The following is a 22,464-nucleotide window of genomic DNA, read 5'->3' on the forward strand; positions in this document are numbered from 1 at the left end:
AGGAAACCCAAATCTCAGTACAGGAAACCCAAATCTCACTATAGAAACCCCAAATCTCAGTACAGGAAACCCACATCTCAGCACATTGGAATTCTCACCACCCAGCCTCTCTCACATGGCCCAGATTCTGGGCACAGCCTCATTTTTCCAAATTGATTTTACTGAAAGAGAAAATTCACTTAACCTGGAAAACACTGTCACTTCAAGCCCAAATTAAGCTATTGGTGCTCTCCCTGGAAACTGGCTGCACTCACCTGTGCCATGCTGCCAGCAGTACCCAAAATTGCATTTCCCATGGCAGATGGCCAGGATATTTCTGCCTTTTCTTCTGGGCCGTGGCCTGGCTACCTGTGAGGCAGGAACCACCTTGGGGAGTGACCAGGTCACGGCGGGAGCTGAATCCAAGCCCACGCTGACATTTGCTCTCAACTCCAACATCCCAAGGACCAGAAACCAAAGCAGAAGCCCCCACAAATGTTAATATGCCATTTTGACATCTCCCTTGGTGGAAAATGCCCTCGTTCTTCCCAGTTTCCGGGGTAGGACAAGTGATGGCAATCACTGGCACCTGGCAGATGTAACAACCGAGGTTATTTTTACTCCAAATATACTGAATTCAGCTCTGAAGAAGTCGCTGATTAGCCTACAGACTCTTTCTAAATTAGAACTATTATTCTTTGACATCAGAACAGTACTGCTGAGCTAGTGACATGTAAAACATTGCTCATTGGTGTCAGAATTTGTAGGATTATGGCATATGATACTGCAGATGGCTATTTATTTATAAAGTGCAACACTGTTTCAGTCATGAATTATTCATTTGTGGCATAATATTGACAAAAATCTCCTGCATGTATATCCTGAAACATTTGCTGTTTTCAGTGCTATTACAAATAATGACTTCACCCATCTGGTTTTACTCTGTATTTTGGTTAAAAAATGATCTGAGTGAAAACATCAAACAATCTTTTTTAGCCCATTCAGAGAATCAGTATGTTTTAATGGGTAATCACATTAAAAAATTGTTAATATCTCCAATAAACCAGCAAAGGAATTGGTTTTTTAACTGTTATTTCCCATTTTGCAATAGATGCGTTTTCACAGAGTGAATTTCTAATCTTTGACTTTACAAGTTCTGGCTGTCATTTGATTGTGGGATGTGTATTTTCCTTTTTGACAGAAGAATGAAACTGAGGTCCAAATTACTAAACTGAAATAAATAATTCTATTTATAAACAAAGCTACTTAAATATTTTCAAAATATTAGACTTCAGAAAATTCAGAAAGAATTCTGAATGTAAGATTCAGAAAATTAGAAAAAAATACAAAGTCTAGGTTTTCTGTCCCACTTAACATACACTGAATGTACAATATACAGTGAAATGCATTTTTGTGTGAATTTTATTGTGAACATTGATTAATCTCTCCTAAGTAAATGATATCACAGTCCTTGAGATAGCAATGCAAACATAAGTAATTTTCATTTAAAAATCAAGTTCACAAGAAACTTCTAATTGTAAACTGACTCTGGATCAAAGTTCTGAATCTGGTCTGCTTAATGAAATTAATAAATTTATACATTATATTATACATCTATATATATACTATACATTACAAATGTTTACAGCTTGCTCATTTTTTATCCTGATAATGTGCTCAATGTGATAATTTCCTATTATTCCAGCAGACAGTGGAACTTGTTATTTTTAGTAATATTTCATTGTTCCTACTTCCCCTTGATTGTTTTTCAATTTGGCAGTTACTTATTTTTCCAGAACTTAAAAGTTGTACTTAAGTTTTAGAAAAATAAGTAACTGCCAAATTGAACAACACTTAAAAAGTTGTACTTTTAACTTAAAGCACTTAAAAGAAGCACTTAAAGCACTTAAAAGTTGTACTTTTACCTTAAAAATAAGCACACATTTTTTTAAAACTGTAAGTAACAGACATAATGGAATAATTTTTCAAATAAGAAATGTAATGCTGGAACCTTTGAGAACTTCACTGGAGATGAAAGGTGCAAACTTAAGCTGACAACTCTTCCTAATAAGTTTTTGCTTTTCACAGCTTGCCTCAGTTTAAGAGGCAAAAATTAGCATTTACTACATCTTCAGCCTCTCAAATCTGAGCTCAGAGAGGTCAAAATCCAAATTTGATTTATTAGCAAACTGGGGAAACAGCCACTGCCCAAACCCAGCCACTGCTGGCAGTTACAAAACTAATTCTGCAGCTGCATAATTATTTCAGTGTTAACCTAACTAGAAAAAAAATTGAATATTCTGGACGACTGTACAAAGAACGACAAGAGACAGAACCACATTTTGATTTTTAAAGGTATTCTAAGGAGGGCACATCATTTTTCTCTGTTTTTCAGTTATAACATCAGGCTGAAATGTGTTCTGAGCACTTGGGGGAGCAGAGCACAGACTCCTTGAGGGTGTTCAGGGTGGGTTTCCACCAGGAGCAGGAGCATGAACGTGCTCTCCTCGTGTCCCACACCTTCCCCTGTGACAGACAGGGAGCAGGGCTACAAACCCCACAGCTTTCCTGCACGTTTTGGCCATGTACCTGAAAGCCACGCTTTTATTTTGAGGTTTTGACAAATGGAAAAGCTGTGTTTGAAATTCTGACATCTAAACCTGCAATTTCATGCTCCATCTACACAACATCCCCTTTAGGTGTAAATACAAGTGGAAGTAAACACCATTTAAAATTATTCCGCTTAAGTTCAGTGCTATGCATTTTCTCATATTAATTACCTAGAGAAAAAAAAAAATAAAACAGTAAAAAAAATTGCTAAAGAGCTACTCTCTTTAAAAATACAATTTTGGACCTACGTTCCATATTCACAGTATTCATTATACACTTTGTCACCTTCATTACCTTATTATGTGTTTCCTCTTCTCAGGCCCACAAAATGTTTGCAAATAGCAATATCATATGGCCATGAGGAAAAATGGTGTTAGCTGGAGTTTTGTAGCCTGTTATTGAAATGCAAAATTTGAAGTTAAGTTGTGTGAGAAATTTATACAGGAAATTATTCACGGCGTTCACAAAGCCTTGCTTTATCATCTTGTGTGCATCTATACTAAGTCAGATAACGAAAATTTATTTATCTGTTGTTTTATCTTGATTTATCTTTAGTTTATGTTCTTGAGATTTGATTTATCTGTTGTTTTATCTTGATTTATCTTGGGTTTACCTTTTTGATATTTGATTTATGTTTTGTTCATTCATTTATTTTGTCAGCTGTACTTGCTAGCATAGTCCAAAACAGTTTTTGGTTTTTTGCAGCAGTGTTTCAGAAACTGTTAAAAATGCTGAAATATAGTAAAAATGTTATATTCCTCAGGAATAATTTTGCTTTTTGTTTGACACAAAGTCATTTTTGAACGCTGCACCAAGGAAATGAGTTTCACAGGTCAGTCTCCTGGTCAGGATGTGTCCCAGGTTGGGATCAGCCACTGCTGTAAATTGAGAAGTTTAACTGCTGCTACTTTTGCTCTTTGCTTCCTACACTACAGATAAAAAAATTAGAGAAAGAACTGGCACAGAAATTTCTTGTTCACCTGATGTGTAATTGAAAAATAGCAATTTTTATGGATGTAGTCTCCAAACTCAACCCCTTTCGTTTGAGCATCAACGCCTAAGCTTGTTTTTTTTTTTTGGGAAAAGGTTAAAAAAGCCCACTTGTTTAATGCAAAACCACATCAGCTTAGCCAACTTCTTTCCTCCAACATTTGTGAGGCTGTGCAATAGCCCTCCTGTGGAACAGCTGCACTGACACAATGGGCTGCAGACGTTTTTACTGTCCTAATAATCCACATATTAAAGAGTCCCTAAATACTCATTGATGCGACAGACCGTAACAACTCCCTGGGAGCTGCTGCAGTTTATCAGGTCAGTGATCTGCATGCTGAGGATTCCCCAGGTGCTCATTGACAGGTAGCATCTCATATACACTTGTACTAAAATAATAACTGCTTCAAAGGAACTGTTAAATCCCAGTCGCGAGCACAAATTAATTTAAAACCACTGAGACAGCACTTTGTTTTTTTCTGCAGATCTGACAAATCTGGACAAATTTACTAGACACACCAAGACATCTGAGCAAGAACAAGCATCCTCACATGGTATGGTTATTTGCATAATCTTAAAAATGCCACCCACCTTGTCCTCAATGAATTACAATCACTGCCTTTCTGCTTGGCAAGGGCGACCTAAAAACTGTCCTTGCCACTGTTAGAAAAAAGTGAATTAAAATCCTATTATAGAGTTAATAATCTTAATTGAAGATCTAATTTGTTGTTGCCTATGTCCTCACTTTCTTCCTCTGTGCAGTGTTTTCTTCTGTCCTCAACTCTTAACTACAAACCACCCAACCCCTTATTTTTCCCTTTCTCTTTTCTTCCATATCCCAACAAGTGTTTAGCCTTGTCAGCCCAGATTCCTTTAATTTCTTTCTCTATTGCTACCTCTCACTAAATGTATGGCCTGCAGATTAGAGGAAAAACGAGTACAGCCTAGAAACCTTTTCACCCAAGAGAACCTGTGGTGATTTCCCTGCAGCTCCCACCCACCGCATCACAAATGACAAATGAGTCACACTCCAGTCAACTTCCTGCCTTTTTCTGAGTTTCAGACAAAGCTGAGCATGAAGGTGTCCTGTAAGAGCCTGAATGAGGGATGTGGGGCTCCAGGGGCTCTCCAAAATGCAGTTCATTCCACCCAAGAGGCTACAGCAGTCCAGGGTGGTGGGTGACAGAGCTGTGCCCACAGCTGTCAGCTCCAGCTGCAGGCAGGCCTGAGACCCTTTGGGTTTGGTTACACTGCATTATAGACTTTTCTTTAGGTTACATTGCATTATATACTTTAGGTAACATTGCATTACACACTTTTCTTTAGGTTACAATGCATTGTATCCTTTTCTTTGCTGAGCATCTTCATACAGTAGAACCAACCTATACCTTACCTTTTACCTGTAGCCTATCATAACAACTGTAATTACCAAATTCATGTTACTATTCTCCAATCACTAAAAGTACATTACAGTTTAAGTTAGAAATTGTTTTTCGGTTTTCTTGCAGTGGAAAATTCTGAGACCTTTTTTCTACTTGAAACATTTGCTGACTTGTTTGCCTGTGCTATCTTTCTGCTTGGTAAAAACATCTTCTTGTTTGGGGTGGGTTTATCCTTTGCTCTAAGCCATAAAAACCCCTTCTAACTAACACACCCTTTGCCTCCTTGGTTATCCAGTAAGGCTGGCTCAGCAATTCTTTTCTTCTATATCAAAACTTGCTTCCAACTCTATTCCTTCATCAGACTCTACATATAAAAATCTTTCTGCTAAGCACACATATGTGTGAGACTGTCTTGTCAAACTTTCATCCTTCCCAACAGCGTTCATGCCTACAGTCAGAACACAGCTCCTCTAAAGGCTGACCCACAGTGTTGAGCTAGAATGCCTTGGAATCCATGCCCAAGATGAACTTCAGCCTGATCATGCAAACCTCTGCCATTTGGTACAGGCAGCTGTATGTGTGGAATTCTGGTGCAGCTGTATGGAATTCTGGTGCAGCTGTATGGAATTCTGGTACAGCTGTATGGAATTCTGGTGCAGCTGTATGGAATTCTGGTACAGCTGTATGGAATTCTGGTGCAGCTGTATGGAATTCTGGTGCAGCTGTATGGAATTTTTGGTGCAGCTGTATGGAATTCTGGTGCAGCTGTATGGAATTTTTGGTGCAGCTGTATGGAATTCTGGTGCAGCAGTGTGGAATTCTTCAGGGCTCAGTCTGATATTCCTGCCAGCTCCTACATCATTTGCTCCACAGGGCTCTGAAATCATACACTTCAAGTGTTATTTATGGCCCAATCAAGACACAAATCAGCTGCACGGCTTGTTTGTGTCACTTGGTTTTTATGAGTCATTTGTGTTATGGCTACCAGGACTCATCGATCCAGCTGACACTGGCTGCTGTGGGCTTGGGAAAACATGCTTCATGAGAACTGTAATTCCAACTCAGATGAGACCTCAATCAAATTTCCATTATCAGTCAGGGTAGATGCAGTGTTCTTGCACAGAACTCAACAGCTCAAAGCTGATAATCAAAACAAGGAAACACAACAAGAAGTGGAAGCATCAAAAAAATCCCTGAACAGATCCATGACTTGCATAACACTGACTATGATAATGGATACAAAGAGATTTAAGAGATTAAAGAGATAATATGATAGCTCATAGCAATGTAACACTGGCACTTGGACACTGCCAACTCAGATTGTGACAATTCACTTCTCAAAACCTAAATAGCATCATAGAAATGAAGAAGAAAACAATACTTCTTCCCATAGAACACTCCTAATAGGTAACCTTTCTTCTTGGTCTATATATTTTGTTTCCATTGCCAAGACCTGAATTGCTTCTCTCCAGCCTTTTTCTTTATCATCTTGATGAATCCAGACATATTCTAAACATTACTGCAAAGATTATTTTTCTAGTCCAGTGCTTTGGTTAGGAACACCAATGTCATTTTAGCCCTCCATTATCCCATTTTTTACTGCTGAAGCAAACACAAACCACATATCTTGATTTTCAAGGTCATTGCAATTTAACATCACTTTAAATATCTTAAACAGCAGCATAGCTATCCCATATCTGTGAAATCTGTATTTTGTTTTCTCTTCTTAAGTTTAGGATGCTTTACATACAAAAATTCCCAAAATGACCCATTACACTATTTCAAAAATTCCTCAATAATTTCCTCTATCAAAATCTCTTCTATCATAGAACATACATGCTGAACTAATCTAAGACTTAGGCTAGGTTGATGAAATCCTAACACAGCAAATCTTTTTCTGTGACTTTTTTCTGCTTAAGAAGATAAGAACTGGCACTGTTAGCTTGAAAAGCTCTCCCAGCCTCATCCCAGTGAAACTGTAAATGACTTTTCTTGATGGAGCCAAAGGATTGGAGACAGGAGCAGGGTTTGTGTGTGTGTAGCTCTCTCCACAGCAAGAACCCTCTTTAAAAATGAGGCCAGAGATGCCAGAATCATCATTCTGGGCATAAAGGAGCCATAAATTCAAGGTGAGCCAACATCTTTGTGCTGTGGACAGAGAGACTCCTACAGGAAGGATGTTTGTCTCCTGGGTGCTTCCTGCTTCCCCTGGCAGTGGATTTGTGCTCTTTTGAGGCAGTTTTATGGAACCAGGGTGCCTAAAGGACATGGGCACTGTGTATCAGCAGAAAGACAAAATGAGCTAGGTGAGTAATGGTGACAGTGTCCATAAGCCATCTGTCTTACACAATCTCCAGCAAGATTTGATGGTACTAAGTAGACCAATCTCCAAAATAAGCAGCACAAGGCTGAGGGTGAACAATCCAGAAATAAGAAATTCCTCACAGACTTGTGCTGAAGGGAGGAAAGGCAGTGAGATGAAGCACCTGAAGCAGCAGTAGTATCAATAAAAGTGGTTGGATTGATATGTTTTTTCTGTGCTGTGTGACTGAAGCCAGTTCTCCGAATATTCGTGAGGAACAGGTTTCAGTCTGTGCAAAAGGTTTTTTTTGTGTTTTTGTTTTCGTGGGCTCTGTGAAGAATCAAAGACATCTAAGTATAAGCCTGGATGTCGTGTGGAACTTTCACCAACTGTGTGGCTGAATGAAACAATTAATCAAACAGTAGTTTTCCAACCAGAGACTGCATTTCTTTCAGCAAACCAACACTGTTAAGTCACAAGGCCTCTCTGTTGCCAAGGAATTCAGAAAACAGTCCGTGGCAGTGCCCACAGCATTTGAAGCAGCCTGGTCTGAAGTTCTGCCTGTCAGCTGAGCTTCCATCCCAGAGCAAAGAGAATCCTCCTGTAAATCTCTAGGACATAAGACTGACTATCAGGCTTCCTTTTGTTAATGAGCTCACATTAACAGCCAGCCAAGAGTCTGGTTGCTAATCAAGTGTAGCAGTAAAGAAGCTCAGGCACTAATCCAGCTGCTGAAGGCATTCCAGTATTTGGTGTCTTGGAATCACAGAATCATTGCCTGGTTTGGACTGGGAGGAACCTCTGGACATGATCTAGTCCAGTCTCCAAGAAGAACAAGATCCTCCCAACGTGGTTTTTAAAGGAAAGATGAGGAAGGGGGGAAGTGAAGAGGAATGCAGGATGGATGGGAGCATCAGTCAAAGAGCAGTGATCACAGCTCAAAGATAAACAGCATTAATAATATAAACAAATACATACGCCAGCTGCTGCCCATGGGGCCTGATTCAGCACTTTACATTTAGTTCTGTTTACTCCATTTTTACAGAGCTTAAAACTGTATGGAAAGCACATCCTAACATTAAAACTTTTAGCAAGAATGTTGCTAATTAACTATTTTCCAGTAGCTCTCTTGATGAAGACATAAGGTCTTTAGTCAATTGAAAGTCTGAATTAACACCTTCCAAACATCTGCTGTATCCCAGGAATTGCATTTATGTGTGATCTCTGAAGTGTTTTTCAAAGGATGTGTAGAGCTTTATCAATGCAATAGAGAGCATAACACATTCTCTTTTATAAAAATTACTATTTTTTGAAGTAGAATCTTAAAAGTCTCTTCTAGTTTCAGTCTCTGAAAGCACTAATCTAATTTCAAGACGATTTAAAAATTATGCTTCTTCAATACAAAAGCACTCTTAATGATCTCTTATTACTTCTAGAATAACAAAGGGGTTATCAACCACCACCTAAATATGGAAATTGATAAGGAAAGCTACCTCTATCTAGAATTAAAGACCAGATTTACAAATAGCTGCATTTTCATCTTAAAATGTAATGTTCAATGACATTGCACATTAGAGATCCTAAGACATAACTAATATGTCTTAGTAACTAATACATTCAAGTGTGCAATCAGATGGACAAAATTATTTAAATATATGTGGTTAGTATTTTTAAAGGATTGCTGGTTATCTTGAAAATTCTGTTTTTCCTTTACTTTTAACTGCTGATGGATTTGCAGACCCCTACAATTCAAACCCCTCTCCCTCAGTTCCTTTGGCAGTGCCGTGGTAACAGGATGGAACTCTTCTGCCACCTCCAAACCCCTCTAATATTGTTTTATAGCCAATAAAACCAGTGCAAGTATGTAATATGCAACAGAAGAGGCTGGAGTAAGGCCTCATTTTTGTATGACAGCTGCTCATTCTGATGTGGACAAGAACATTTATCCATGAGGAAGGTCACGGCACCAAGCGGCGGCTGAACGCTTTTAATGTCACACAGGAAAGAGCACACGGGAAAATCTCAAATCCAGACAAAGAATTTAAGAAGTTATTTTTTAAGAAGTCGTGGTTAATACCAAAGGGAGCATGAAAAAAAGTTCTGGAACCATGCACAAAGCAAACAGCTTCCCCCAAGGAGTGGCAGACGCCAAGGCAATAGGACGTGAGCAGCTGTGGGTGCTCTGCTTGGGCTGCCAGCTCTGAGATGGTGACACTGCTTTCTGTCCCCTGGACAGCAGCTCTAGAGTGACCAGCACCTCCTCAGGGCACTCTACTGGGCCACAGAGGTACACTCAAAGGAAAAAGAATCAGAATGAAGTCAATTGAAATAAACAAATTAACAAACACAGAGAGCAGGACATAAACTATGGGTAGATTTAGTACACTGCTGCTGCAACAGGTGAGGTGAGCATGGCTGTGTGGCTGAGTAATTCTTCCCTGCCTTCAGAGCAGCTGGTTAATAAAATTAATGATTTATATATTCAAAAGGGTGCTGATTCCTCTGGACTTGTTGGCTGGAAATGCTGTAGAAAGCATGACACCCATATAATTTAGCTTCCTCCCCAAAACTAAAATAGATACAAGCACAACATTCAGCTGCCAAGCATTTCAAAAAGATTGCTAATTCAGTTTGAACCTAATCTGCTGAATGAAAGTGCTTAAAAAAATGTATTTCAGTTCTAAGGAGAAAAGCATGAGTTGTGTGAGAGAGAAGTTGTGTGCCACTGCCACTCCCCTCTCCAGCAACAGGAATGGGCTGTACTTACTTGAAAGTATAATTTGACTGGGGATCTTTGTGCTGCTGTTAAAATACAAAAAATACCAGCAAAAACATGCTGTTACACAAACCATATCCCATATCAAAACATATCCCAGAGTGCAACTCACCAGTGTTTTGTAACTGCATTATCACTGAATCATAGAATATCTTGAGTTGGAATGTGGAATCATAGAACATCTCCAGTTTGGAATCCAAACAGTGTATATTTTAACTCAGTGTATGGAAACTGTAGAAGAAAACTACAAAGAAATTATCTATCTAGAAATAGAACTTTATTACTCTACCTATTCAGAAGGATTGCATTTGAATAATTTATTATATCTGATGAAGTATTAGTAGTACACCTCACTAGTGAAAAGCAGCACTCTTGATGATAAAAGTGAACTCCTACAAAAAGGACAATATTTTGCAAAAAGGAATCCTAGAAAGCTTTTTACTCTGAAGATAATTTGAGTAATCTTACCCAGAAATAAAAGGTCTGTTTTGTCAGATCATATTTGTACAGTCAGGTTTTTAAACCAGTAACTATGCACAATATGAATAAATTTACAGTTTGGAAAAAAAGTAAAAGATTTCTTTTGCTTTTTCATTCTTTCTCAGGTTCTGTGTTACCCAAATGCTCCAAGCAGTTGTAAATTTTGGTAATGAGTAACAGGTTCTTTGCCTGAACTACTGGAACTATCTTAGAACTTCCTAATATCTCACTAGAAATACTTTTCTGCAGTTTAGGGAATTATTCTAGACAAGCTTTAATACACAGACCATTCTTCTATTTGTCCTTATTTTTCTACTTCTACATATTTTTTCTGCTGACCAATCTTATGGCTACTGCTTAGCTCTAATGGCACTTCTGCTGTCTGATATAATTTAACATAACTTTACATAATCTTGCATAATTTTTCTGCTGACAGATCTTATGGCTACTGCTTAGCTCTAATGGCAGTTGTGAAACCTGTCTTTTGCAGCTTTCTCCAAAACCCTCTAATTTTATGTATTCCCACAAATCCCTCTTGAATTTCTACCTCCTATACATCCAATATTGGCCTGGTTAATCTCAAAGGAAGAGCTCTGATAAAAAGATCCCAAAAACACTTCACAAACCCAAAATGCTTCAGGTTAGGAGAAAGCAGCACCCAGCGTTGGCTGGGTTAATCTCAAAGGAAGAGCTTTGATGAAACAAAGATCCCAAAATGCTTTAGGTTAGGAGAAAGCAGCACCCAATATTGGCCTGGATAATCTCAAAGGAAGAGCTCTGATATAAAGATCCCAAAATGCTTCACAAACCCAAAATGCTTCAGGTTAGGAGAAAGCAGCACCCAATATTGGCCTGGTTAATCTCAAAGGAAAAGCTCTGATAAAAAAAGATCCCAAAACCCACAAACCCAAAATGCTTTAGTTTAGGAAATGCAGCACTCAACATTGGCCTGGTTAATCTCAAAGGAAGAAAATCTGGTGAAACAAAGATCCCAAAAATGCTTCAAAAACCCAAAATGCTTCAGGTTAGGAGAAAGTAGCAATCAACATTGGCTTGGTTAATCTCAAAGGAAGAGATCTGGTGAAACAAAGATCTCAAAAACACTTCACAAACCCAAAATGCTTCAGGTTAGGAGACAGCAGCCTCCAATATTGGCCTGGTTAATCTCAGAGGAAGAGCTCTGATATAAAGATCCCAAAATGCTTCACAAACACAAAATGCTTCAGGTTAGGAGAAAGCAGCACCCAACATTGGCCTGGTTAATCTCAAAGGAAGAGCTTTGATGAAACAAAGAACCCAAAATGCTTCACAAACCCAAAATGCTTCAGGTTAGGAGAAAGCAGCCTCCAATATTGGCCTGGTTAATCTCAAAGAAGGAGCTCTGATAAAATAAGATCCCAAAACCCACAAACCCAAAATGCTTCAGGTTAGGAGAAAGCAGCACCCAATACTGGCCAGGTTAATCTCAAAGGAGGAGCTCTGGTGAAACAAAAATCCCAAAACACACAAACCCAAAACGCTTTAGATTAGGAGAAAGCAGCACCCAACATTGGCCTGGCTAATCCCAAAGGAAGAGCTCTGGTGAAACAAAGATCCCAAAAATGCTTCACAAACCCAAAATGCTTCAGGTTAGGAGAAAGCAGCACCCAACATTGGCCTGGTTAATCTCAAAGGAGGAGCTCTGGTGAAACAAAAATCCCAAAACACACAAACCCAAAACGCTTTAGGTTAGGAGAAAGCAGCAGCCATGAGGCTGCGAACAAGGAAGTCTAGGGGGAAAAAAAAAAAAAAATTAAAAAAAAAATCTCTGCCTATACATGCTCTGCAGAAAAAAAAAAAAAAAAAGTCTCCTGACACAAATAAAAGGATCCTCCCCAACATATGGAGGAGCTGCTCTGCCCTTGCGGGGATGGTCCGTAGCTATGTTCACCTCGGGCACGCCAAGGAGAGGTGAGTTGTCAAATGCAATTTCCATCAGGGGCTGCCTTGGTTGAGGCACAGGAGCTGGATGCAAAGATGATAGATAGTTTATCCCAGCCCCAAACTGCCGCCTGGGAAATCTTGCACGCAAACCAAGAGGAGCTCAGGCGTTATTAGTGTCAAGGAGGTGCACACGGGCGAAATTTGGTTGGCAGCCAGGCAGGATGAATCAAGGCGAAAAAGTGACCAATTGCATGTTCAAAATGGAAATGGATAGGCGTGTTGTAGTTTGGAAGGGTTTTAAACACTAGGAAAAAAAGTCATGCATTATTAATTATTCAGGAATAAATATTTAAAAAGTCTGGCTCTGTGGAGAAATACAATTTTTAAGTCAATGTAAATTACATGTATAGTGTCCTAATTTTTAGGCTTCTTTATCCCAGAAGCTTCACTATGACAGTTCAGAGGACTTATTATATAACTTTAAAATACTCCTGTTCAGAACATTGCAGATTAAAAAATTATCTACAAAATAAACATTTTAAAAACAAATCAATGGTGTATTAGTTTTTTTGAATTATTTGTAAACACAGCAACCACTTGTGCCCCTCACAATGCTCATATTCATCACCTTCACCTTTTCAAAGTTACCTAAATATTTAATGAACTAAACAGCAGAATCCACCTGTGTGAGCAATCACAATCCTTGGTTCTCTAAATAAATAGCAAAAAATTGCTAAAAGAGAATGTCCTCAAGTTTCATTGCCTGAAGTGATACGCTCTGACAAATCTAACAGCTCTTTCTGTGTCATTCCTAATGCACTTGTCACTCAGTATTATCCATCCTCATTAATGACAATGGGAAAGTTTATCTTGGGAACACGTTTTAAATCATCCACTCTTTACAATGGGACCATGAAATCTCTTACAAAACATGAGGCGGGAACTACTCTGACAACAAAACCCCTTCCTGGCAGCTTTACTCTTAATTCCTGTTCAAGGAATAATGTGTTTATCACACAACCACACCGAACAATATATTAGATGAAACTTGAAACAAGAATAGCTGCTTTGATTTTTCGAGATGGAAAGTGATTTTCCAATTTTGCTTTATTTTTTTTTAATGTTGGGAACATTAAATCTTTCAGGGATGTAATTTTGGATGGAACCTCTTTAAAAAAATACTCTGATAAAATAGCTTGAGTATTAATAATGTGATATTGCTCACAATAAAAATTATCATTAAGGGATTATTCCTGGCTTTGCACAAATTCTGCTTTACTTATAGATATTTTTACCAGAAGTCTAGATTATATGTATAAACCACTCCAGTTAGCCATAATTTCCAGCAGTAAATAATGTTTTGATTATGAGTTCTGAAAACTGATATGCCCCCCTATGTCAGTGCTCTGCAACAGATGGGTTGCAACTTTATTTTGGATGCTTTAATGTAAAAACTTCAATATTCATTGCTTCTCTTTTCATCACCTCACTTGTAACACCGCCACCAACCTTCCATAAAAGCAGCAGTTAACAGAAAGTTACTTTCAACTGCATCTGACCACAATAAATGCTGATTTTTTTGATCAATTTGTACAGCGACAACAGAATTTCAGGATGAAAACCCGAGAAACAAAAATTAATGAAAATCAAAGAAGCCTCAAGAAAGTATTCCAGTTATTCCTATTTGCATGAGCACAGAAATCTGCACTGGATGTGCAGGACAATACTGCCCTAAAGGATGCAAATACACATCAGGGTGTGGATGAACAAAAATGGAGAAGCAGAAACAGTAGAGACCACGGTACAAACAGAATTTTAGTTCAGCCAGAGGAAAAGGTGCTTCTTATATGAGATTATGACTAATCCACCGACAAAATCCTTTCACTGCAACTTTTCTACAACAGAGCCTCACTCTACTAACACAGTAAAATTTCTCCTTTGTAGATTTAAGGGTGTTTCAGTAGCCTGAATCTAATTTTCATGGCCTTTTCAAAGTAAAAATGCCCTTTTCAGACTAATAAAAAATAATCAGAGATGCATTTTCACCTTAAAACCGTATTTTACTCAACATGACTGTGGCCTTGAAAGTTTCTAAAGCAGCCCAAGTTTTTGTAGGACAGCCAAACACAAAAAAGTCAGGTCTTCTTTCATTTTTCCACAGGCTTTCAAAAACCATAACAGAATAAGCCTGAATTTTTCAGGCTATTGCTGAAGATTTTAGCAGGCAGTAGCGACTTGTCTTCTTATTCTGCAAAAACTCACTTTATTAATAGAAAATACAGGAATAATGTGGCTTCCCATTTAACTGATGAGACATGAAATACCTCACCAGTGATTTCTTATCAAAATACAAAGGAAATCTAAAAAGAATGAAGCTTAAGCAGGACAGTACTAAATAGCTATTTAAAAGTGGCTACTTTAATGATACAAATACAAAAATTAAGGTAATGGTTTAAAAGATCATATTAATTTAAGAAATGCCTCTTAAAAAAATAAGAATTCCATTTAATTATAGAGCTCTTCAATGCATCAGGAATCTCCTTTTAGTTACTTACTGAAATATCTGCACACATTCAATATTTATGCTGTCTTTCCCTCTATCCATTTTTAAACAGAATTAAAGGAGTAGCTAAAACTCTGCCAATAAAATGACAGGAAGGCTATTTTTAGTCTAGATGATGTAGACCAAGCATAAACAGCCCATGGCTATGCTACTATTGAGGATCAGATCTAAATACAAGTACTAGATTTCCTCCCTGTTGGTTTTTTTTTTTTTTAATAGCAACAAGAATTACAAATTACATACTGGTCTGTATCTCTTAATAAAAACTCATCCTAGAAGGAGAAGCATTTTCCCCTTCATTAAAGCAAAAAAAAGGAAGCTGATGTAACTCCTGCCATGCTACTCTCTGGTAGAAAAAGTGGATTCGAGGCAGTAGAGGAAACCTGCAACCTGCCCAGAATTACAAAGCCTTACACCAAAAGGTGAGAAGTGTTGATTAGCAAGTTTACCAAGGGCTTTAGATAGCAGACCTGAGACATCTCCATCTCCAGAGACTGCAGCATTTACCAATCAAGCAAAACGTGACCAAATCCCCAATAAATCCGTGAGAGAAGAGATGAAACCAATGGATAACTGCACAAAATGGAGAAACAGAAGGAAAATGCTGCTCAGTTGTGACATCTGGCACCTCCAGAGGCCAGGGATGCGTTCATCCTGTACGTCACACACTGGACACCCAGGCTGGGGTTACATCCACGAGCAGGCCCTGGTTTGGACCATCCTTGGTCTGCTCTGGTTCATCCACTCGCGCGTTGGCTCACAGATGAAAGCAGCTAAGGGGCAATGCCTGAACCCTGAGCTATCCTGGGACAGCCATCCTCAACTGAGAACCCTCCCAGAGCCAAGGATCTGCAAACTGCACAGAATCACACAATTCACAGAATGACTGGGTTGGAAGAGACCTTCAAGATCACGGAGTCCAACCCAGCCCCAACCCCTCAACTAAACCCTGGCACCCAGTGCCACATCCAGGCTTTGCTAAACACACCCAGGGATGGGGACTCCACCACCTCCTTGGGAATTCCCAAAATTCCCAGAATGACCAGGTTGGAAGACGCCTCCAAGATCATGGAGTCCAACCCAGCCCCAACACCTCAACCAAGCCCTGGCACCCAGTGCCACATCCAGGCTTTGCTAAACACACCCAGGGATGGGGACTCCAGCACCTCCCTGGGCAGCCATTCCATAACTTTATCACCCTTTCTGTAAAAAAACTTTTTCCTAAAGTCCAACCTATATTTCCTTTGGTGTCCTCTCATTCTGTCGGTTCCTGGAGAAAGAGACCAACCCCACCTGAGCAGAGCCACCTTTCAGGAGCTGTAGAGAGTGATAAGGTCAGCCCTGAGCTCCAGCTCCTCCCTGCTCCATCTGGAGAGCCAGGAGCCAGCCTGGGTGAGGCAGTCACTGAGCAGCTCCTCCCCAAACTCGGGGAATGTTTTGCTCACAAATATTTCAAATGCCTGGCAGATAATCTCAGGTGTGCCACAGAGACTTCAGGAACCCCCTCAAAACTCAGCTCCCATGGCCAAATCCTCAAATGTTCACATGTGGGCCACACAACCATATCCTTCCCACAAAAAGTGAGGTACAGTGCCTCAGCAAAGGTTAATAAAGATCTCAAAAATTTAAATCTTGTGCAACCAGGTTATTTTGAGAATAGCAGGGGCTGCTTTGGATGCAGCAGAAGCGGATTTCTCCTCTGCAGCACTCACACACTTGTGAAAAGTGACAAACTGGTTGGTTATCTTTGCTTTTTGCTTTTACTGTTCAACAAGACTCGAGCAAACACACTGCCCAAAGATTACCGGTTTAATAGGAGAAAAAAAGTCAGTCCATTTAGCAACTGTTTTGTAAACATAAACTCACAACACCAGAGTGATTTCTTGAGTAATTTCTTCTATAACAGACTTCAAACAGGAAAAAATTAGATGAAAAGCCCATAGACTGTGTTTTCATGAGCTAAACCCAGGTTTTTCAAACCTTAAATACCTGAAATGAGGCATTTAAAATGAACTACTTTCAGCAAGTGCTACCAGCTGTTTTCTGAAAGTCAAGCAGCCTATGATTGGTGTAAGTTGGCAGCCAAATTCCCTTTATTTATTTATGCATTTATGGACAGCAATAAAAAGCTTTAATTATTGTACACTATACAATTATTGCTTACTTTCTTCAGAAGGAAGGAGGAAACAGAACAGTTAATTCAGTAATATAATTCATTCTGAAGGGGAATAATATGGTGTCAATGTTAAGCTGGCCAGAAACACCACTTTAACTGCAATAAATAATGTTTTCCTTCTAGGAGACAGCTTCACTTGATATTTCAAAAGCTATTGGTTTTCAACATGCAATGAGAAACTTTAAATTACATTGTGTGTGTGAGACAGAATCCTTTGAAAACACTATGAAATATAACTGAGAAAAACCAAATACAAAAAATATCAAAACCATGTAACTAGAACAACCGTGAGAGAGAGAGCAATAAAGATGGCATGACCAAAATCTAACTTTGCTTACACTTTGGGCACTGTAGTCCTCACCACTTTTGCTTATGACAATCTACTTTTTGCACAATTCTCTTGGCCAGAAATATAAGAATAAAATGTACTCTGGAATTTAGTTACAGATAATACCCCATAATTAAGCCAAAGCAAAAAGTAGTATTTGCACAATGATTTTGGAACATTTTTTCTTCAGCTATGGTACTTTGCAGTGTATGTTTATTTTTTTTCCCTCCTCTCTCTTTTTGGCACTTTCATGAAGTCTTTCAGACTGAGGATAATGACTAGTTTGCTCTCAATAAAAATAATTTAAAAACCCATGCTCCTGTATTAACAGCTCAATAAAGGGTAATATTTTTTGTGAATCAGTGAAAGAAATAGATCAGAAAAATGGTATGAAACAATTTCTGTAGATGTGAAAAATTTAAAGAAACTATAAATTTGTGGTTTCCTTGCAGATTTATGTTCATCCAAAACCACTAATATTTTCAAAAGACTGGAAAAGTTAACACTTAATCTTGAATTTCCAGAATTCCAATAAAACACTGGAAAGTTAAGTGTGGAAATGGCAAATGTTTGGCAGCATTGGTCTGTTTCCCCACAAAATGCCATTTTAACCATTTACAAGTATTAGGTATGGCCATTTTCCAGTTTCCTCATTCAGAGAGCACTTTGAGTCACTTCCTACCCAAAGATCATGATTAAAACCAGAACAAACAGCCCTGAGACAAGGAGATCCAGATGGATGCACATCTTGGATGTGGAAAACCCTCCTCCTCTCATCTTTTACTAAGAACCCTGAACCCCAGGGCATGGCAATAAGGTTCAGGGACAACGCACACCTGTGGATGAGAACGTGGGGCTTCCTCTCAGCTTGCTTTTTCATTTTCCTGCCTTTACAGAGACACAGAAAACCTGAGATGTGTTTTACCATGTAACACCCTGACTGGATTTGTTACTCTTTGTGAAATGAGAACACGGTACAACGACAAAATCACCTAATTTTATTAAAACTTGTGATATTTTAAAGAGCATTTAATGGAAGTGGCACTCAGTTCCCGCTGAGAGCTACTACAAATATGAGGCTTAACTCTTTTTGCTTCTTAAAGACTCACCATCAATATCTTTCTAACTCATGCCCACAGGCCTTTGTCTAAAACAGAGTGGATAATATAATAGTGAATAATATAATAGTGAATAATATAATAGTGAATAATATAATAGTGAATAATATAATAGTGAATAATATAATAATGAATAATATAATAATGAATAATATAATAATGAATAATATCATCCTTTATAGAGATTTGTAAAGAAAGAGTTTTTAAACCCTTATCAACCAACACTTTTACAGAAAGATGCCCTTATTCTACCTGCCTTCCAACAGTTAGAAAGTGGGAATATGTCAGCTGCTTTACTTTTCTGGCAAATGCAGGAGAGGCTGACCCACTTATTGAGAGAGTGAACAGGCCAAACCCTTTCGTGCTGCAACACTGACCCTTAGCACAGATCCTGAGAATGAGCAGCCCATTACAACACGCACAAGTGACCCTCCAGAGCATTAATGACTTTGTGCTGCACGTTCTCCCCTTGCAACAGCACGTGGCAGAAATATTTCCAAACACCAGAATTATTTGTTTAAGTGAGTTCTGTTAAACGGGCTCTGTTTGCTAACGAGAAACTGCACTTGCACGGTATTGCAAGGGTTAAAGTTTTGAAAAATTGAGTGGAACTCTCCCATTACAGTGTTATACAACCCATAAGACAAAATTAATTGTAAAATAAATTTCAGGATATTACAAATCTTCCTATGAAACCTAAGAGTTAGCAATATATTCCTGTATTTGCCTACAGACAAATAATTAATAATTCAATTTACATTAATAAGCAGCATACAACAAGAAGGCGATATTTTCAAATTAAATCCTTCCTCATGTGCACAGGACATGTGTTCTGAAATTCCATATACTCCATAAAATTCCATACATTCCATAAAATTGATCACTTGATTTCAGTCCAGTGTACCATTAAGATTCAGAGAGTTTTTCTTTTCAAATAGGAGCTCTCCAAGTATTGCTTCACCTCAAGTTATTATAATTTAAAAATGCTCTCCCAAAACTTCAGCTAAATTGTACTGTCACAATTTAAAACACGTATATTTATTCAAAATTGTTTGAAAGAATGTAATACATTTTTGACAGGCCGTCTTTTACAATATTGAAATCAAATCCTTGATTTCATCAAACCCTTCATATTCTGTGCCTTATTCCTGGAAGGCTCATGCCAAAATGATTTAGTTTGATTTTCTTTAACAATGGTAGGTTGGCTTGACAGCATCTGACAAAACAATTCAGTGAAGTACACCATACCAGGTAAAGAGAACCTGAACTGGCTACTAGGTGAAATAATGCAAAATGGAGCTTGGTATTATGACAGAATTAATTTTGCAGGAGAATCAAAAAAAATTTTTTTTTTTTTTTTTTTAGTTTTATTATTTTTAGATTAAGAAAATGTTACGGTGTTATAATTATTTTCTTTTGAACTATTTTTAAAACACCCAGTGGTGAATGTAATGGGGCAAACGGACAGGAAAAACCAATGCAAAAACCGTGGTTTTGCTGGTATGAATTCCAGCTGAATTTTACTCCAGTGTTTTGCCTCTCTCTGTTGGAAATTCTGGTTTTGTGTGCAGAGTTCCCTGCACTGGAGCCCCCCAGCTGGAGAGAGCATCCAGCACAGAGTTTGCCAGGGATGATGCAGCTGCCCAAGGCATCCCACGCAAGCCCCAGGGGTACCTCAGACACACGGGGGTGAGAAAACTGCAGAAATACACTTTCTGTAACACTTTGGGAAAGTTTTGTCTCGCCCCTGAGCCAGGAGAAGCAGGGAAGTCTCATCCCTGCCCCAGGCAGACACAAGTGCTGGCTTGGTAAAAGAAGGTTTATTTTGATACCATAAGGCCCCAACTGAGGGTCAAGTCTTGTCTCACTGTCTGTTTTGACAATCTCAAAATGCAGGGTAGTTTTTTCTATATTTCAAGGTGTATAGATCAGTATGGTAACATGTATGTTGTAGCATGTATTAGCTTATTTTCCTTATTTTACTGAATGGTTGCTGTAGAACTGACATTTAACGTAAATTTATAATTAACCAGTGTTTCCTTTTGTCAGCTCCCAGGTTCACTTATTCCTTTTGTTAACAGTGGCCAAAAATAGCTCATTAATTCAACTGCATTTATTTACAGATCTACTCAACTTCAGAAACATCTGAGGAACGTAATCAAGATAATATTGTCTTTAGCCATTAATGAAGACAGCCTCAAATTCTCTTGGGAGGAGCTAAAAGAAGTGATGCCATTTTCTAGTTCTCACTTCAGCTGAGAGGTTGGTATGGCATGGATTTTAAATATATACTGATTTAAGAGATACTGTATTTTAAATATATACTGGTCCCATATGTGCTGAGCCCCTCAGGACCAAACCTGTGCTCTGGTTTTACTGCAGGCATCAGCTCTGGCTTGTCTCTCTCACCTCTTTGGGTAAATAACCCCTGACAGTGGCCACTTGCACCTCCCTTTTGCAAATAAGAAGTTTACCACAAGCAATGGAAAGAGAGACACTGAAAGGAGGACAAAAAATAGTCAGAAATTCAGAGATTTCAGATGGAGGCTACCTAAGCCACAGCTCCTGTTTTAAATGGCCAAAATCACCACCTCAAAGAGTTTGAAATCATCTTCCAAATACCAGTGTTGGACACACAACAGACACAAGGAATGCCTGGAGTTGCAATTACTTCTTATTTTGGCCATCATTCATTTTCTCACAGTCTTTTACTGCCAGATGAAGACAGGACATTCATTATCTGAATGCCTGTGGAACAATTTGTTTATTTTTAATTCTGCATAGGCTCAGTTGCTGGTTTTGGTGGTTATGTTTCCTTCCAAAGACTTCACCTTTTACTCTGGCAATTAGCATGGGGAAAATGAAATACAGAGTGCTCCACAGTGCCATACTTCATCTGTCCTGCTCTGAGAAACCAGCCACAGGACTCCACTAATTCCTTCCCCTCTCCTGGTAGGAAACACCTCTCAGAAAAGGTCCTGAATCTGTACATTAAGCTCTGGAAACTTTTTTTTTTTTTTATTTTTTTTTTTTTTTTTTTTTTTTTTTTTTTCTGCATGGTTATTCTTTAAATCATATATGACATTTGGCCTCAAACTGAGCTGGCTTCTAAAGAATTTATTGTGGGCTGCACAGGTGGTGTAGCCATTTAAAAGAAAATGTTGGCTGCTGTGACTTGAGTTTTGATTAAAAAAATGTATTTGCACAACAACTATTTATTAGACAAACCATAATATAAAAACTTCTAGGAAAAAGCTTCATCTCTATACTCCTAATAATTGACAGTAACTTGAAGACTTATAAATTAAGCAAAACTAGGGAATTAAAAAAAAAAACCACCCTCAGAAACTTTGCTATTTGCAAGCACTTATCTGAATGTATCAGGGGTTTTAACTTTAAATAGATAATTTCAGAGGTCTGTGTTGTCCAGACAATAACAAAGGGAGTTAATCAAATATGAATCTTCTCCAACTGTCTTGTCAAACCAGGTAATGATGTCCTGCCAGCCAAACTCAGAGGGAACATGTGAAACAAATACAAAAGTAAACAGGCCCTAAGCTGCCCAAGGGAAAGTCAGCAAGATGGCAATTTCAATCATTTGGAATAATACTAAAGCAGCCTTAGGCTTTTCTCAGAATGGAAACATGTCACTGTTACTGCAATATTTGAACAAATCAGACTGCAAAAGAAAGGAACACTTATGTAATCACAGCCGTGGAGCAGCGCTTTACTCAATGGTGAGGTGGAAAATAATTAAAGGAAAATGTCCTTTTTGGAGAGTAATTATAAATCTACCCCAGTAACAAAGATAAACAATCTCCCCGTAGAAATTTGGGG

At 38.5% G+C, this 22,464-nt stretch overlaps 1 protein-coding gene across 3 annotated transcripts in view; it reads right to left on the bottom strand.

The window, feature by feature from the left end:
* Window positions 1-22,464, bottom strand: part of ELP4 (elongator acetyltransferase complex subunit 4) — a 177,382-nt gene that overhangs the window by 85,231 nt on the left and 69,687 nt on the right. The window contains exon 10 of one of the 3 annotated variants that reach the window (XM_059474055.1): window positions 5,985-6,101. The exons of the other annotated variants lie outside the window; for them this stretch is intronic. Within the exon in view, the coding sequence (XP_059330038.1) occupies window positions 6,096-6,101 (6 nt within the window). The 3' untranslated portion in view covers window positions 5,985-6,095. Of the gene's footprint in view, window positions 1-5,984; window positions 6,102-22,464 lie in introns of those variants that run through there. 3 annotated transcript variants of the gene reach the window in all.

The sequence above is a fragment of the Ammospiza nelsoni genome, chromosome 6, assembly GCF_027579445.1.
Source record: "Ammospiza nelsoni isolate bAmmNel1 chromosome 6, bAmmNel1.pri, whole genome shotgun sequence".
Classification (NCBI taxonomy): domain Eukaryota; kingdom Metazoa; phylum Chordata; class Aves; order Passeriformes; family Passerellidae; genus Ammospiza; species Ammospiza nelsoni.